The sequence below is a fragment of the Gossypium hirsutum genome, chromosome D05 (genome assembly GCF_007990345.1).
Source record: "Gossypium hirsutum isolate 1008001.06 chromosome D05, Gossypium_hirsutum_v2.1, whole genome shotgun sequence".
In the NCBI taxonomy this organism is placed as follows: domain Eukaryota; kingdom Viridiplantae; phylum Streptophyta; class Magnoliopsida; order Malvales; family Malvaceae; genus Gossypium; species Gossypium hirsutum.
The window spans coordinates 17,356,064-17,374,458 of NC_053441.1; the positions used below are offsets into that span (position 1 = coordinate 17,356,064).

Below are 18,395 nucleotides of genomic sequence, written 5' to 3' on the forward strand. Positions count from 1 at the left end.
CCTAAATATAAAAAATTTAACAAATTTAGCCCTCAAGATTTACAAATTTTGTCATTTAGTTTTAAGTCTAAAAAATTCAATAAATCTTGCCCTCAATATTTACAAAAACTATCAAAATAGTCCGAACTCTAAAAATTTTAAAAAAAATATTTTTAGCCCTTTATAACCCACCGGCTAACCGTGTGAGATATTAAAATAAGAAAAAGAGTACTCTCTTTCAAGTCACTTACAATAATTTCTTTTACTATAATTTAGGCTTTACACTGGACCAAACCAATTGATTTGGAACATATCTGGAATAACTGGTTGCATTACTACTTGAACAGATAATGTTTTTAATGCCTTTCTATTTTCTTTTGGATTTTTAACTTTATTGTGTTTTATCCCAAGTTTTTAGAGTTATTTTGCAAGTGACTTGAAAGAGGATTTTTTTTCGTATTTTAATATCTCACATGGGTTAGCCGATGAGTTATAAAGAGCTAAAAGTGAATTTAAAAAAAATTTAGAGTTAGGACTAACTTGACAAATTTTATAAATATTGAGGGCTAAATTTATTGATTTTTTTAATATTTAGGATTAAATTGATAGAATGTGCAAACATTAGAGGGCTAATTTTGTTACTAGACCGATAAAAAAAATCCAAATCAGCTCAGAGTGACGAAAATATTTAATCTAGAAAATTTTAATGACTAAATCGAAAAAATTAATAGTTGAGTGACCAAAATAGAATGAAATGCTTGGGTGACATTTTTATAATTTACCTATAAAAAATAATTTTCCTCATGAATACAGTGGCTTCCTAGTACTTTTACTGGTTTGTGGCCTTTTAGAATTCTTCACGTCGTGGCAATTTCAGATGGGAAAAAAGCTTTGGGATTGTATCTTTTAAAGAAGGAATTCTTTATATTTGAGCCTAACTGTTTTTCTTCATGAGTTGAATTTGGATCAACAGATTTAATGTAACATAACATATATTAGAAAAGTACAAAAGCAGAAATTTATTAAATTCAAAAATATTTTTAGAATTTTAAATTCATTACTAAATACACTTCTAAAAATCCGTAAATTTAAAAAATATCATGAATGCTATATTTTTAAATAATTTATTACTCAATTTACACTATTTTCGAGTAACCTAAAGTATTTCAAGCGGCTCCAAAAGTTGGATTTGCACCCAAACTTGCTAAAATACATCCATGCTTCGTGTTTGTTTGTTTGTTTTGTTTCTAAAAGAAGCATCTCCTGTTCGGTGGAGCTGGAAATTGAAGCAACTGTCATTGCACTATAATTGACACGCTCTGTTGCTGTACTCACATTTACAGATATCAGATCGGTCGATGTGGCTAAGTTATTTGGTCGTCTACCAATGTATACCTTCCTTTTTCCTCCTCCTGCTTTACTCTGGCACTACATTATGTGTATCTTTATTTATAATCGGTTACTCATTTCAAGAGTCTAAATATGTAACGCTTGAATGAATACAGTGATGATGCAGAGATGCAACTGGTGGAAGCAAATATTTGCCAGAGGAGTTCAACTTGGTAAGGCTTTTGTGGGAACACTCGGCCATTGCAGCCGTCAATGCAGGAAGTTCATGGAGCCTCCGTGTTCTTAGGATTTGCATGTTTTTGCATGAAGATAATAGTTACTTGTATTGCACCAAAACCTTCATAGTATTTAGATATAGTTATACTACTCCTGGTTGCAGTGTGATCCCATCCAACCACACAATATGCATAAGGATGCTTAAGTGAATACTCTTCACCCTTAAGTCAATGCTAAACCTACAACTCAGCCTAAAAACTCGGGTCTTTTTGGCAAAGATGAAACCGGCAAGATTTGAAGCGAGAAATGAAAATATCAATTTGTGATAAAAGAGTAACTGGACCTGGCCATGGAGGGGGCCAAACATCAAAATGCATTGAAAAATATCCAAGTTGGATGACAAGCAAGAAACGAGATGATTGTTTACCAACAAAATTGACTTCACGATGCATTTCCCTGAGCACCCAAATGATTTGATAATAGAGATTCAATTCAACCAAAGAAGAGTATTAACTAAACTAACAATTAGTATAATGCTGTCCAAATGCAACCCGAATGTCCCCTCGTTCGGACATATCAATCAACACAAACTCTACATGTCTCAAGAAACAAGGGAACCAAAGAGAACAATGGCATCACTGAAGCAGACAAGCAAACGCTATAATTACATCCCAAATAACAATGACCACCCAGAACAAGAATATTAGCAAAGATGGAACCTTCATGACACATTTGACAGTTTGACACTTCCAGAATCAAAAGTTGAAATAAGCAAATTAAAGCCATGATTAGCGATTTGGCCGTTCTCTTCGACAGATTTTAAATACCAATTTTTTTTTTATATACCCAGTTGTCGTTAGCCAAGTCCATTCACATCCACGATTAAGCATAATATCAAACACAAACCAAGCATTTCAACACCGTATCTTGAACAAATTTGAAAAATGGAACAAAATTAAATTACTAGGGATTAATCTACTTCTTCTTGCCGCCTTTACCAGCCTTACGCTTAGTGGGCAAAATAATCTCACCCTTAAGCACCGGAATCTCCATAATCTCAGACAACTGCCCGAACTTCTTACGGAACTTCTCGACCTGGTCAGCGTCCACAAGGACGGCCGACCTGTTCCCGAGGTAAAAAGGATGGTTCCCCGACCAAACATCCACCACGTACTCCTTCTGCGTCCCACCTGTTGTCATCACCAATTCTCCATTGCAGTAGACTTTAGCATCCTCGTGGAATTCCGGGTGGATGTCCTTCTTCCGGCAAGTAACTTGCGGCCTATAGCCCCCTCCCCTTGCAGTCACCACCTATTAACGAAGAAAAAGAAAAAAAAAAGGAACCGGTTAAGTAGGATGATTAAGGATATAAGATGGGGTAAATGGTTTTGGGGTTTTGTTGAATTTACCTTTCTGGGAGGGAGTGAAGGGGGAGGAGAAGGCTTGATTTGGAGAAATGTGTTGGGGAGAGTTAGCGCCATTTCTGCTCTGGCAGTACTGGGGGGTTGTTTCCAAAGGGGATGAAATGAGGAGATGGATGGGAGTTTCGTGGTGGTGATTTTGGGATTGGCTTTCCCAAGTTTTTGAATTTACAAGAGAGCCCCAAGGGTTGTTTTTCTTTGATGGGCCTACCTCAATGCCCAAACTTATTGGGCTTCATATCAGTTTCACAAAATTAAGTCTGTGCTACTAATAGATATATTATAAGCAGAGCTCGTAAGTTAATTTGTATTATATAATTTTACCGAATTTATTTAATTTTTTAAATTAAAATGCAATAAAACAAAGCAAATTGCAACATAAGACTGAAACACTAAACACAGTTCAAGATGATAATTTGAGTTTCTTTATTATTTTTCCTTTTAACTTTATTAAATAATTTAACGTGATTTATATTTGTAGACATATTGTAATGTGGCATATACATATATATGACTAGTTTTTATATAGTTAGACAATTATCATGTATTTTCTCTTTTTGTAAATATGAAAAAATAATTTTATAGAATTAATAAAAAAATGTTAAAACTAAAAGATTCTTTTAAAAGAATAGAAAGATTAAATATGATCCAATTATAATAGATAGACTAAACCTGCAAAAAGTATATGTTGAAAGGACTTTTTTAGAATTTGACCCCGATATCTGTGCGTCTATATATAAAATGAAGGCCCTAAGACCTTCCTTGCATGACATCTGTCCAATATAATTGTTTTCCTTTTTTCTTTTCCTTTGGACATGAGAAGTTAATGGTCAAATATCAATTTTAATCCCTCTACGTTTTGCATATGACACCTATCCAATACTCCAATGTTAATTGTTTCTTTTTGACATGAGAAACTAATGGCCAAATAGTAGTCCTAATCCCCCTACATTTTACATGACACCCGTCCAGTATTCCAATGTCAATTGTTTTCCTTCTTTATAAAGAAGCTCGAGGATCAAATTGATAGAATTTATAAATATAAATGATTAAATTTATTGAATTATTCAGAATTAAGATTAAGTTGATAGAAAATAAGTATTGATAACTAAAAGTGTTATTATACAAATTGAATAAAATGAGTGACCAGAACAGGAACGTAAAGTTTACCCATATACATGATTAATATAGAGCATGCCACGACAATAATATGAATATAATTCATATAAACAAGAAGTTAAAATCTATAGATAATAACTATTAACTTATAATTTTATAATACTTTGAACACAAAGAAATAACATTAACACATTGCCGACAAATTTTTTCACTTAAATAAAGTATTCAAAATATCTCATAAATTTAAATATATACATTTTTTTCTTAGAATAATTTATGATGACAAATTATACATAATATAAATTGAATAAAGAAGCGATACTAATCCAATTTTTGTTCGGAAAAAAAAAAACTAACCCAACATTAAAAAAAATTGTAACAATGATCTAATCATCAATTTTTAATTAGGATAAATTATATACTAAACTATCACAAATTTTTATTTTAGGTATTCAAAATAAATAAAAAAATTATAATTCACTCAGGTTATATATTCGATCTTTTTTATCACTCCATTAAAATCACATGTTAACATGGCAGTTAAAAAAATCGGTATAATATTTTAGCCATCAGCTTTTACATATTATGTACAAATTACAGAAAATTAAATCTCAAAATAATTCAAAAAAAAAAAAAGGAAAAAAAGACAGCTTCCCTAACTAACTTAGAGATACCTGGAATTTTTTAAGCTATGTTTTTATCATTTGTGTTGAATGATGTTGAATAAGATGTTAAACCCAGATTCAAGGTTTCAATAATCAGGCATGTATTGACAAAACTTGCCTTCTTTGGTAGCCATCTTTTCCTCTGTAATCTTCAACCAAATACAAACCCTGGCAAAACTAAGCTCCGATTCCAACAATGGCTAAAACAGACAACCCTTTGCTCTTCATAGGTGCTGGGGGTGGGATTAATATAAAATTTAAATTTAGTATTATATTTTTTAAAAATATTTACGTCTTTTATATATTTATTTGAATTTCTTGGAATTAGTATCATTTGTAAATTTTGAAGGTTAATTCTTAAAATTATGACTAAATTGATACAATATGTAAAAGTTGATGGTTAAATTTATTATTATATCGATTTTTAAATTGCCGCATTAGCTCATCATTTGTGTTTTTTAACGAGACTAACCAAAATTACTGAACAATGTAATGCAGATGTTTAAATAGTAAATATTTTATTTTGAATATCTAAAATAAAAAATTTTATAATTAAGCGGCTATCTGTATAGTTTACCCTTTTAATTGAAAATTGATCTAGAAAATAATTGTAGATGGCGAATTACTGAGTACCTAAAACTCAAAATCAAGTCTTCTCAGTTCACAATTGATCAATTATATAGGAGACAACTTTTATTTATTGGTATAAATAAATTTTTTAATTAATTAAAAATAATTTAAAATTTAAAATTAAATTAAAATTCATTAAGCAATAGTTGTTGATGCAAAATCTTAATTTTGATATAAATGATATATTGTTAATTATTAAAATTAAATACATATTAATTGTTTAAAGTAGTTGATAACTTTTTGCCCTGGAAACCTTTAAATACATCTTTTATAATTAAAATAAATTATTAGTTTTTAAAAGTTTCCACACTTGATTCAACACAAATATAAATTAATATAAATCACCTAATTTAATCAAATTATTTTAAAATTTAAACAACAAATTAATTATTGTATAAATTTGTCACTATGAATATTTTTATATTTTAGTATTTGATAACATTAGAATTGAATCATGTGAAATAAATGAAGGATAATGAATTTTGGTATACATTAACTTTTTTATTCTTTTTTACAAATTATTAACACAATTATTAATATAATATTATTTTATATTTTATATTACATATACAAATAATTTTATTTATTCAATACAAAAGTAATTTGATGTATTTAATAAAAAAAATCATATATATATAATTATATATAAATTACCACTCGGCCACTTATTTAATATAAGGAAAAATTTGAAGTTGAGGCAAGATGTTTGGCAGGACTGACGTGAAATGTTTACTTTAAAAGGAAAATCTTTAAAAATGTCATCATCATTTACCATGACTAGGAATAGAACAAAGTTGGAAATAGGCCTGCCACATATTAGTCAATGGGATGGGTGGATATTATTAAATCTAAATTTATATGAATATTAGATATATTCATCTTCAGTTACAATTATTTTTTATTTTTTATTTTTAAATTTTTTTAAAGTTAGTAGATATTTAAACATAATTCTTTAAAAAATTATTTAAACATGTTATTACATTTTGCCCTTTTAATAAACATAAAAGGGGCAAAAGATTAATATAACCGCTGTATTCCAACAATGCAGAAGAAAAAAATCTACCTCACCTTACATCTATTATTCAAACAAAAATATTTGCTCCATTTAAATTTTACAATCTCTAATTTTACCTTTAAATTTATCTATTTAAAATTTTAAGCATAATTAATATATATTTCTCCAAAATGACAAAAAAAAAAAAATCAGTTAACCCAATCGAAAATAAATGAGGTAAATTATGAGTAGGTTATTAAATACAGTGAATGAATTTAAATATAGATGAATGGAAAGGGTTGCAAAAGGAGCACCGATTCATTCCTTTGATTTTGAGCCCAGCCGATTTACAGCAAAACAATTTGAGTTTCTTTAAAAAATCAATTTCAGTTGAAAGTGATTTTAGATAAAATGATATTTACTCTTTTTTATTAAAATATAGATAAATATTTATCTATTTATACTATATCTGTTGATACATTTTACATTTAATTATTTAAAAAATAATAAATATTATATCATTTTTTTCTAATGTGGTATCTATATTATTTTTTTGATATATTTTAGTATTTGAAGATACTAATGCTCACTTTTTAATATTTAATTTAGGTTTTAGAGTTAGATTTTGTATAAATTTGTTTTGTAAGCTTTACAAGCTAAATTTATGATTATACAAAAAAAAAGATATAATTGACCATTGTAATTAATTGCCCTTAACTACGAATTAACAAAAATTAAATTATTCTTACATTTTTGGAGTAAAATATTGAGATGGAAGGTAAAAATAGTCCAACCCTCCACCCTAGTCTCATGCGATGATTGTCTAGTAAAAAGAAATACAGAAAGGTTACAAATGAAAAGGAAATCATATTTCTGCCAAGTGTCCTGGAAGTTTGCGCAGCTAGCGACTCTGGAAAAATCAAAGCGCATTACATAACTAAACGTAATTATACTTTTAATTAAATGCTGTATTAGAAAAGAGAAGACAAAGACCCAATTTTGAGGCTTCTCGTGACGGATGGATCACAATTTACTCCTTTACTATTTGAACTTAGATATCACTGCTGATTAAGCTCTTCCCCCTTGCATTCCAACCATCAAAGATTTCTTTTTTTTTAAACTTTTATCACACTTCTTAGTTGCTCATTTCTCAGTTCCCCACAGATTTGAGTGATCCAAGCACTAAAATCAACTTCTTTTTAAAAGGTATATTTTGCATATGGGTTGTTCCAGTTTTTCTTGGATCTCTGTCAGTTTCCAGTTTTTTTTTTTTTTGACTTAGGCAGAGTTTAAAGCCGTCGCAGCCTTTTAATCTGTCTTTGATCATTGTTCTTAATACTAGTTGCATATTGTGGCCATGAAATCTTTGGACCACTAACAAAGTAATTTGCTTTTTGTATGATTTTATTTCATTGTAGACTAAGAGTATTTTTTAGCCGAGGTATGGTCTTTTAATATTTTTTAATTTATTGCTTTTCTTTAGTTTTTCCTGATATTTTGGTCTATTGGTTAATAAATTCAGCAATGGAATCCATCTGCATATCGCTAAAGGCTACTGCAACCGCCAGTCCGGTTAATATCAGCCAAGGTCGTAGTAATGGAGGCACTGTTTTCTGGGGTGAGACTATCAGAGGAGGTCGGGATTTTGGAACACAGTTATGGAAGAGTTGGAGAGCTGAAAATGGTGTCAAAAAAGCTAAACCGGGCGTTGCTTACTCTGTTATCACCCCAGAAATTAACAAGGAGACTATGGTAAGTAGGAAAATAAGAAAAAGTATTTCTAATGTTATGTTTCATCCAAGGATTAAACAACTAGTACAAGATTTCTTCTAGTAATAGCTGTTCAGATCTTTTTAAAGTGGGCTTTTGAAACTTTTGATTGTCAGAAATTTGAGACACCAAAGTTTGAGGCTCCACAAGCAGACCCAAAGAATGTGGCTTCCATCATACTCGGCGGCGGTGCTGGGACGCGCCTCTTCCCTCTTACTAGCCAAAGAGCCAAGCCAGCCGTAAGAAACCGTTTTCCTAAGAGAGTAGAAAAACTAATTTTATGTTTTGAAAGTAAACATTTTTCATTTTGAAGGTGAAACCCAATTATTAAATTTCAAGTCTCAGATTGGTAGGATTTGAACTTTTTCCATGATATTATTTGGTTTGCAGGTTCCAATTGGAGGGTGTTACAGGCTGATTGATATTCCAATGAGCAACTGTATCAACAGTGGGATAAAGAAGATATTTATCTTAACTCAGTTTAACTCCTTCTCCCTCAATCGTCACTTAGCTCGTACTTACAACTTTGGGAATGGTGTAAATTTTGGAGATGGTTTTGTTGAGGTAAGGCCATACTGATTTAGCCTTACTATGCATATTATTTAGAAATCCATGTTAATGCGTGGATCATGATGTTTTACAATTTCCATTCTCATGAAATGTAATTATCTTTTCTGAAAGTTTTGATGAAGCTACGTTTGCTTTGCATAGGTTCTGGCGGCCACTCAAACACCAGGAGAAGCTGGGAAGAAGTGGTTCCAAGGAACTGCTGATGCTGTGAGGCAATTTGTGTGGGTTTTTGAGGTTAGTTAATAGATTTTGTACTTGAGCTGAAATCATCCGCCTTCATCATGAAAGTTGACCAAAAATGATTTGTTTCACTACCACCAGGATGCCAAAGCCAAGGATGTGGAGCATGTATTGATATTGTCCGGAGATCATCTTTACCGAGCAGACTATATGGATTTTGTTCAGGCACGTGGCTAGATTACTAAGAGTGGAAAAATATCATTCGAAGACTCTTCTTTTCTACTTCCTCATGAAGGAAGATTGTTCCTTGAAAAATCATCTGGCTAAACATCAGATATATCTTTCTTGCAGAAGCATATTGACTCAAATGCTGATATCACAGTCTCATGTTTACCAATGGATGACAGGTACTTATTAATTATCATGTTATGTTATATCATTTTGAATATTATAAGATGAGTATAATGGCTATATCTTTTTATATATGATTCTCTTAGTGTATCAAGTTTTTATATATGAGTATATACTAATGGTTGCTTGGAATTCGGGAATTAACTTCACTCTTTCTGCAGCCGTGCATCGGATTATGGATTGATGAAGATAGATGGAACAGGACGAATTGTCCAGTTTGCCGAGAAACCAAAGGGCCCTAATCTTAAAGCAATGGTATGTGCTTGTACTCGTACCCCGCATTCTTGTAATTTCAAATATAATTTCCTCTAATTAGTGATCTTGTTTGTTTCACGTGTACTACAGCAAGTTGATACCTCCATATTAGGACTATCAGTTCAAGATGCTGCAAGATATCCGTACATTGCATCAATGGGTGTGTATGTGTTTAAAACTAGTGTCTTGTTAAAGCTTCTAACTCGAAGCTATCCCTCATGCAATGATTTTGGCTCTGAGATTATTCCGTCTGCTGTGAAGGAACACAATGTCCAGGCACGTTGACTTTCACATGAATTATTACCTGTAGTTTTTGCTGTGTATTTTTCAGTAGTAATCTGTTACTATTTGCAATAATGTGGACTTCAAATCTAGTGATCAAACTGCTGAATTTCTGGCTGTTCGGATGTTTTGCAGGCATATTTGTTCAATGACTATTGGGAAGACATTGGAACAATAAAATCTTTCTTTGATGCTAATTTAGCCCTCACAGAACAGGTTACTCGCACTTTTCTGTATAAGTTCTAATCTTTTTTGTGATTTACCGATCAACAATGATACTAAATCTCCTTTTATGAATTATCTGCTTGCAATAACCTACCAAGTATATGATCTTAAAGAACTGGCTGCGGTAACAAACACTTGTGCATTTTTGTGTATAGATCCTCTGATTAAGATTCTGTCATGTCATCATGTTTGTATATAGACAAAGAAATCATTTGCCTTACCATTCAGTATGTTGCACTACGAGACACCTCACTCATTCCACTAGTGTACCTCTCATAAGCCTAAGCATAATATTTGGTGTTTATCTCGTGAAAACTGATTATCCATGTTCCCCATGCAGCCACCAAAGTTTGAATTTTATGATCCAAAGACACCTTTCTATACATCTCCAAGATTCTTGCCTCCTACCAAAGTTGATGAATGCAAGGTATGCCATAAAGCTTTAATCTATGCTGTGAATAATAATTTGATCGTCTTATCTCATGGCTAATTGCTTACTGCAGATTGTTGACTCCATAATTTCACATGGTTGTTTCTTGCGAGAATGTAGTGTTCAACACTCTATAGTCGGTGTGCGCTCACGTTTGGAGTCCAGCGTTGATCTTCAGGTGATTCAACATCTTCTCTTTCCCTTAGAAAAGCATCTGACAAGGATTAGAAGTAGTTGTTTTCGATAATAAACTGTATCTGGTGTGAGAAATTATCTTCATACATGTTTTCTTTTGCAGGATACCATGATGATGGGAGCAGACTACTACCAAACCGAGTCCGAAATAGCAGCTCTGCTAGCAGAAGGGAAGGTTCCTATCGGTGTCGGACAGAATACCAAGATCAAGTAAGATTTTAGATCGAAAAAACCGTCTCTAGACCAACTGAACTTTTTTTAATCTATAACATTGTACCTGATAAATCTCCACATATAAGAAAATATTTGTCTTTAAAACAGCTCCTTACATCGTCAACTAAACACTTTTTGCATTCTGATTTTGAAGGAATTGCATAATTGACAAGAATGCCAAGATAGGAAAAGATGTAATCATATCAAACACTGATGTGAGTGTTACCTTGCTTGCTTCTATAAATGTGGAATGTTCCCTTGATAACTTTAATTTACTTTAATCCGCCCAGGCTGTTGAAGAAGCTGAGAGACCAGAAGATGGGTTTTACATTAGGTCTGGGATCACAGTGATAATGAAGAATGCAACCATCCGAGATGGAACTGTCATATAAAACATTTTAACTTTGAATCCTTCCAGAGGCTGATTCTGTTCTGTGCTGAACGGGTGATGGAAAGCCGAGCGCCCATAGTCTGTTGCCCTTTGCAAGTGAAAAATATATCTAGGACTTATGCTTTGCATATGTAAAATTCTGAAGTTCCTAAGTACTTTTCAAATAAGTTCAAACACCATTTGTTTTATTCATCTCTTAGTAGCACAAACACAAGCTTACAGCAGAAAATAAGCTGGTTCATCAGATTAGTACACAATCACAGAATGTATCACTCTTTAGTTAAGAACAACTCATTTTTAGAAGAGTTCATCTCGTTGTAAACCCTAAATAAAAAAAATAAAAAAACTAGGACATCATCTTGAAACTTTATCTTCAACACTTCTATATTACTATAAGACCATCATGTATCTTTATTTTCTCAATTTCCCGTGTTGCTGACACCATTTCCAGACCACCATTGTGCTCTTCTGATTTCCCTTGCTTTGTTCCATTTCTCGATGTCTCTCAACCTTACGTACATCTTTCGAATACGATTAAGTTTCTGAGATTCTTGAGTGATGAGGTCGACAGTTGAGGTGCCTTGGCTCATGATTACCTCATACCCATCCCCGTAAGAGTCCATTCCTTCGGCTAACAGTTGCCAGAATAGCCCACCGATGGCTGCACCTCCACCCCTGGCTGATGAGTAAATCGCTGTATAAACAGTGTTGTACAGCTCGTCTCTTTGGTTAGGACCCGCAATTTTCAAAGATTTTCCGAACTCGGCAAAGAGCAATGGTTTCTGAAGGATGTTCTGAGCATCTTGGATGTGATTGTACAGCCAATTATTCAAAAAGGCAATTTGGCTTTCATCACTTGAGCTTTGTAACCTGCTCAACCAGCAAAATTTTGGATACATTGGCTTTTACAATTTTTACTTAAAAAGGGGATAGTTTCTACTGAACATATATATAATTACCATTGATCAGGATATGAATGAACTGTCGCAAAGTCAATGCCAGGGATCTGATTATTTGCAATGAAATCAGTTCCTACTTGAAAGTTAGGGTTATATTGCTGTTTTTGAGATGATGATGGTCCATAAAACCCTTCTAAACCAGCTTCTAGTAAGTGATTTCCATCAATGGACTTTACATGAGAGGCCATCTCTGTAATCCAGGCCTGTTCAGCAAACACAATCAAAGTAAAATGTGTAGGGTGGATAAAAAAAGTAATGTTTTTGTTGATAATGCAAACATATCTAATCTTCACCTAATTTGTGGAACCTAACACAAACAATGGACTAGGTTATGTAGGTTCCCAGTCCCATTAGACCACCACCGCATCTTTGAATATTGGAGGCAGGTAAAGGTTAAATCCACTCAAAAAAAATTAATATTAAAGTTGTGTGCAGTTACAACTGCCAACGCCACTAATCATGCATGGGTCGGCAAAAAGCACCAACTCAAACCATTGGCATTAAATTCCACAGTGTGTAAAAATACGTTTCATAAAAGTGAAACCAGAACAGAGTAGCAGTGAAGCAATGAAGCAAAAGAGCTTGAAGATGAGATGTTGCTGACTGACCTGCATGGTCTTTCCCGATGGATCCGAGAGGCACCTAGGCTCATTCATAAGCTCCCACGCCATTATTGTTGGTTCATCTTTGTAAGCCACTCCAGTCAGGGTGTTACGTCTTGTAAGAACAGCCTGGTACGCCCAAAATAAATAAGAGAGTTTACTCTTGTATTAATTACATATCTACTATTACCAGTTATATTATGCCCCGGAAATGTTCATCAACCTATGTCTAAATTAGTACAATAAATTAATTACAATAAATTAATTATTCAATATAAAATCTTATCGCTGCCATTTCTATAAGTGTCAGAAAAGATGGAAGGGCAACCGTTTAAAATGTTAAATTAAACTATTAGAGAAAGAGAGAGAAGGGGGAGAAAACAGAGACTGACCTTGATGTGGTTCTTGTAGTATTCTTTAACAACAGAGTTGGTAAAGAAATCATCATCAGAGCCAATGGATTGTCCTTCATTTCTTGCCCAGCTCACATACTGTTTCTTCCCTCCAAATTGATCATAGTTATTCGCGAAGCTTAAAACCAGCTTAATCCCATATCTCTTGGCCTCAGATACTACAAAATCCAATCCCTTCAAGGAAATCAAAAAAACAAATGATGAGAACCAGATCACGGACCAGATTTTTAACCTGACAAGTATTTTGATTCGAACCTGGAACATTTGTTCATTGTAGGAGCCAGGCGAGTACTGAAGAGGCCTGTCTCCACCATCACTGAAAGCCCAAGTTCTGGCTATGGTGAGACCGTGCTCTTTAGCTTGTTGAAACGCAGATGAGACTTTGCTTCTCTGAGATGAATCAGCGGCCATGTACATGAGCCAATAAGCATTGAACCCATTTGCATAGAAAGGACTTCCATGCAACATTAGCTGCAGTCCTTTAGTTTTGATAAACCCGTCATCAGCTTTGACACGCAGGAGAAAATTTCCTTGTTGAAATAACAAAAAAAGGAGCAAAATCAGACCCCAATGCTTCATTTCTCTTTCTCCCCCTTAGTTTCTCTCCAAAAGCAGCAAAGGATCAAATAAGAAAAAAACAAATGAACTCAAAAAACAGACTTTGGTGGTTTATATAGCAGCGGAAGTAGTGGTCACTATATTTTGCTTCATCTAGAAAAGGAACCGATGCAATGGTTTCTTACAAGAACTGAAAACCCTTTAATGCCCTTTTCTGGGGCGGTTCCTCAAAACAATAAAGATGGGATTTGAATGTCTTATTGATACTTGACAGGGAGAGGGGGGGGGACAAACCCAAATGTTAAACATGGCGGTCCATTTTAATAGTCCTCATCACTTTCTAGATTCCACTGCTGAATTACCTATGCAGGTAAATATACTACTGTAGTAATTCAACCCACATGGAAACGGAACATCCGTGAAATTCTTTTACCTCTGTTTCAGTACAAATTTGTCTTCCCCTGCATCCTGACACATCACCCACGGCCCACGTCACTTGTTCTCAACAAGGAAACCGTGTACTGTATTGTTCATCTTCTTAGCATGTTAGTTTTTTTAATGAGATCTATAAGCGATCGTGGGTATTCACATGCATTAAAAGGGTTTTTTTTTTTCACTCAAATAATATAAAATAATTAAATAAATATTGAAATGGGATAAATGTAATATAGTAAAAAATTTAGAATTGTCTGACTAATTGGCGGCACTACTCTCTCTAGCCACTGGTCACATCAAATTTTTTTAAAGAAAGTTATAAGCATCAAATTTTTTTAAAGAAAGTTATAAGTATAGGTTGATCAATTGACTGACATTAAACTAAAATATGATAACTTAAAATATTTAGAGATAAATTTGCCATTTTGATTGATAAGCCTTAAAGGTGTGACCTAGCAGCTTGGTGGTATCAAACTTCAAATAGTGTAAATTGTTTCATAAACCCTCTTGTTTATTATTATTATTTATTTCCCTTCAATACAAAAAAAACCTCTTACCAATTAGTTTAAATATTTTTTATTAAAAAGTATTTTTGTAAAAAAGTGTATTCCAACTAAAATTTATTTTTCAAAAAAATATTTGTTCAAATAATCTTTTTTATAAAATTATTTTTCAAAAAATTATTCGAACGGGAATAAAATAATTTGAAAAAAATATTTTTTGAAAAATAAATAAAATTTATTTCCTATTGAAATCGATTTTTTTACAAAAATACTTTTTAGCAGAAAAAACCTTTTTGGACTAATTGGTAATAGATCTCTTTATTTTTGGTCTTGTAGGGAAATAAAAATAAATAAATAAGAAGGGGTTGTTAAGAAATTTAGGCTTTTGAAGTTTGGTGCTGTCAAGCTATCAAGCTGCACTCTTAAAGCTTTTCAATCAAAATGGTAAATTTATATATCAAATCCCTAAATATTTTAAATCATTTAAAATTTATTAACTTTTAAACCTTAATGTGACCGGTGGCTGCGGAGAGGGGTGCTGCCAATTGGTTAGGCAGCACCGATTTTTTTACTATAGCTCCTACCTATATTCATAAATATTACTGCATTTATCCTATTTTAGTATTTATTGAATTATTTTATATTATTTAAGTAAAAGACCCATAAAAAGCCATAAAAAATTATCAATACATTCTAAGAATTTTAAACTTTTATAATATATTTAACATTTTTAAAATTAATAAAATATATATATTTTTGCTAAACGTAAAATCCAAAATGCACATAAAAAATTCAGAAGTATAAAAAAAAGTAGTTATACATTTTACACAATTACAAAAATTAATTTTTTTACAAAATTAAAAACTTTTAGAAAAATTCAAATAAACTAAATATTATAAAAAAATTAAAAATTAAATTAAAACTTGATTTACCGTTGATAAACTCTAATCAAGCATTGACGAATATTGATTGATTGACGATAAATGCTAGTTAATATCTAATCAATGCTTGATCAACATTGGGTTATATCAGTTAAAGTCTATTGGTGCTGATTAAAATCAATTAATATTAATCAGGTCAAATTTTATCTAAATAAACATAATGATAAATATATAATTTTTAACAATGACTAAAACTTATATATGGTATTGAATTTCTTGTGATGGCTTGATGATTAAGGGTGTTTATCACTCCAAATGTGGTCTGAGTTCGAGTCGTGTTTATTCAAATTTTACCCTGTTATAATTCATCAAAAAAAACCTTACATATGGTATTCAAATGACACAAAATCAAACCATATGATTAATTTCCTCAATGTTATAATAAAAATGTAATGATAATGGGGTATGGTGAGACCTTGTTGGCTTACCCACACTCCCCCAATTCGGGAACTTCAAAGTGCCTAAATATCAGCATCACCTAATTTAGCGTCCATCACGGCGGCATTTGGATTCGGCATCAAGAGGTGGAATTAACTTCTATTTTCTTAAACATGTAAATGAGGACAAAAATGAAAAGATTCAAAGTCACTATGAGGACCCAAAGCCAAAGGCAAAGAATAGAGGGGAAAAGCAATAGCTTCCATTGTTGAAAAAATAAAGGTAAAGGAACAGGGATGCGTTCACTTTTGTGGGTCCTCTTTTCTTTTTTTTCATTTCCCCACTCAACGCTCCTTTAAAATTGTTTGGTGTTAGAGCCTTTATCACAGATTCACGATGTCACGCTTCCTGAAAAATGAATCTTTTTTTTCTTCTTCTTACGTTAGTCTACTTTCTTTGATATGTATGCTATTCTTAACCCAAATACTACTTTTTTGTAAAGATGATGAATGATATTTTCCGGTTTTGCTCCACTCTAATTTTAAGTACTTTTATACCAAAAAAACAAAAAAATTAAGAATGTGGATGTGAATTCCAACAATGTTGTAATTATGTATATGTCTGGATTAAGCCGATTGATCTCATATTACAGAGAGATTATTACATATTATTGACGATAATTTTTATTTATGTAATTTTTTTAAAACAAATTCCCTTAGGACGTCAATTTCCATGATAAAACCACTCCTTACGCGGTCCACCTCATATATTCATAAGTATTGTTTGATTGATGGAAATTTTTTCTTTAGATTTTGACTCCACCAACGTTTTATTCATTAATTTTTAGTCATTTTCAAAGTAATTTAGTTACTCAAATTATATTTGAGCTCGAAAAGTGTAGATTCTGGATGACTATTTTATTTGAAAGGTTGAAACTTATACATAAAAATTAAAGTGAGTGCACTATATACCTTATTTGATTTTAACAAATAAAAATAATTAAAATGATAACTTTTTAATAATCGAGTAGCTAATTAAAGGATTTACCCATTAATCTATAAGCATTCAGTCCTAGGAACTTGGAATCCTTAAAATAATGAAAGAATAGTTTGATCGTTCAAGGTATCGAGCAGGCAAGCACCGACGCGGCACGCAGCGCGATTTCGTATTACGAACATAGCGGCGTAATGTGGTGAATAGTGGATTAATGGCTCACAGTGACGGGATGGAGGTGCCGGCGCCTCGTGCTCTTTGTCTGCTTTTCTTTCGGTCCAGAAACTTTTATATTCCTTTACAACCGGTGTCATTCTCGCCCAATGTTTTTAACAGCAAAAGTTTTTCGTTTTGCCATTATTCAAGTCGTTGCTTACTGCATAGGTTAATTAGCACAGGATTGGAGCCTGTCGATGTTCAGTTGATATTGAACAATGGGATCCAATTCTTTGATGTGACAGATCGAGTGGAGTACCCATTTGTGGATGTTGCCTACTGCCTACTCGTCTTTGGGGGATTCATATGGGGAAACTTTGCACCCTAACTAACCCAAAATGCATTGATATTGGACTATGCTAAAGATTGTTCATACAGGGACATGACCGACGCCCTATCCCCAAATATTTTTTTACTTCACTAGCTTGCATCTTTTTCTTTTTTAATGTTCACATCGAGACTGTACTTTGGATACGTTTACTATATAAAAAGATTGATTTAATTTGATATTACGATGTGATTGTAAATGAATAGAAATACAAAAATTATACAAGTAATTATGTGATTTAAATTTTTTGACAATTCCTCTAAGACCATCGACTCTCATATAACCTTTCATCCTACGAAAAACTACAATGCTTCCTCCAACTATCATTATCTTATAAAATGTTTTTACAGACGTGAACAAGTTCTAGACTACTTAAATTAATGTTGAGTGGGAGGGGAAAGTGTTTATTTGGGCCCAAGAAGGAAATAGGGGTGCTTGAACTGGATTTCATATCATAACGGAGCCCAAAATCCTAAAAAGCTACGAGCTATGCCAGCCCACTTCATCAAGTTTCTTTAGCCAACTGAATTTCTTTCTAACAGGCGGAAGCTTTGACTAGGGGTGAGTATTTGATCAAATAGAGTCTAATGGAGTTAAAAATTTTGAGTTAGTCGAGTTGAAGAATCTTATTTTAGCAATCGAATTCATTTTTAATTTTTTTCGAATTGAATTGAATCGAGTTAAAAAAGTTCGAGTAGAGCCGAGTTAACAAATTTTATTATTTATACTCAATGTTGCGTTTACATGAACTGATTATTTAACTAGTAGACGAA

The 18,395-nt window shown here is 32.4% G+C and overlaps 3 protein-coding genes across 4 annotated transcripts; 1 reads left to right on the forward strand and 2 right to left on the reverse strand.

The window, feature by feature from the left end:
• Positions 1–2,401: 2,401 nt before the first annotated feature.
• LOC107905445 (50S ribosomal protein L31, chloroplastic) lies at positions 2,402–3,216 on the reverse strand. Its single transcript, XM_016832101.2, has 2 exons — positions 2,955–3,216; positions 2,402–2,856 (listed from the first exon to the last, which is right to left on the reverse strand). Exons 1-2 carry the CDS (start codon positions 3,024–3,026, stop codon positions 2,521–2,523), a joined length of 408 nt encoding a protein of 135 aa, XP_016687590.1. The 5' UTR covers positions 3,027–3,216; the 3' UTR covers positions 2,402–2,520.
• Positions 3,217–7,335: 4,119 nt separating this feature from the next.
• On the forward strand, positions 7,336–11,666 carry LOC107905442 (glucose-1-phosphate adenylyltransferase large subunit, chloroplastic/amyloplastic). 2 transcript variants are annotated; one of them, XM_041094073.1, is made up of 15 exons: positions 7,336–7,580; positions 7,897–8,126; positions 8,261–8,383; positions 8,535–8,708; positions 8,856–8,948; positions 9,036–9,119; positions 9,246–9,301; positions 9,467–9,560; positions 9,651–9,836; positions 9,978–10,058; positions 10,408–10,494; positions 10,571–10,675; positions 10,796–10,902; positions 11,060–11,120; positions 11,196–11,666. In XM_041094073.1, the coding sequence occupies exons 2-15, from the start codon at positions 7,899–7,901 to the stop codon at positions 11,295–11,297; spliced, it is 1,581 nt and encodes a 526-aa protein (XP_040950007.1). In that variant the 5' UTR covers positions 7,336–7,580; positions 7,897–7,898; the 3' UTR covers positions 11,298–11,666. The 2 variants fall into 2 exon arrangements, with proteins under 2 accessions (XP_040950007.1, XP_040950006.1); XM_041094072.1 differs by lacking the exon at positions 7,336–7,580 and adding an exon at positions 7,621–7,815.
• On the reverse strand, positions 11,461–14,119 carry LOC107905443 (mannan endo-1,4-beta-mannosidase 7). Its single transcript, XM_016832100.2, has 5 exons — positions 13,526–14,119; positions 13,250–13,444; positions 12,864–12,986; positions 12,256–12,458; positions 11,461–12,166 (listed from the first exon to the last, which is right to left on the reverse strand). The coding sequence occupies exons 1-5, from the start codon at positions 13,847–13,849 to the stop codon at positions 11,716–11,718; spliced, it is 1,296 nt and encodes a 431-aa protein (XP_016687589.1). The 5' UTR covers positions 13,850–14,119; the 3' UTR covers positions 11,461–11,715.
• Positions 14,120–18,395: the final 4,276 nt, after the last annotated feature.

What these genes read in the sequence shown, in the direction of transcription:
- LOC107905445 (XM_016832101.2), bottom strand. Translation starts at nt 3,026, where the DNA reads ATGGCGCTAACTCTCCCCAACACATTTCTCCAAATCAAGCCTTCTCCT. An exon ending in CTTCACTCCCTCCCAGAAAG is followed by an intron (nt 2,857 to 2,954) that starts GTAAATTCAACA and finishes CTTCGTTAATAG; the next exon opens with GTGGTGACTGCAAGGGGAGG.
- LOC107905443 (XM_016832100.2), bottom strand. Translation starts at nt 13,849, where the DNA reads ATGAAGCATTGGGGTCTGATTTTGCTCCTTTTTTTGTTATTTCAACAA. An exon ending in ACAATGAACAAATGTTCCAG is followed by an intron (nt 13,445 to 13,525) that starts GTTCGAATCAAA and finishes ATTTCCTTGAAG; the next exon opens with GGATTGGATTTTGTAGTATC. An exon ending in CATCGGGAAAGACCATGCAG is followed by an intron (nt 12,459 to 12,863) that starts GTCAGTCAGCAA and finishes TTTGCTGAACAG; the next exon opens with GCCTGGATTACAGAGATGGC.
- LOC107905442 (XM_041094072.1), top strand. Translation starts at nt 7,773, where the DNA reads ATGATTTTATTTCATTGTAGACTAAGAGTATTTTTTAGCCGAG. An exon ending in TGAAGGAACACAATGTCCAG is followed by an intron (nt 9,837 to 9,977) that starts GCACGTTGACTT and finishes GATGTTTTGCAG; the next exon opens with GCATATTTGTTCAATGACTA. An exon ending in GGACAGAATACCAAGATCAA is followed by an intron (nt 10,903 to 11,059) that starts GTAAGATTTTAG and finishes CTGATTTTGAAG; the next exon opens with GAATTGCATAATTGACAAGA.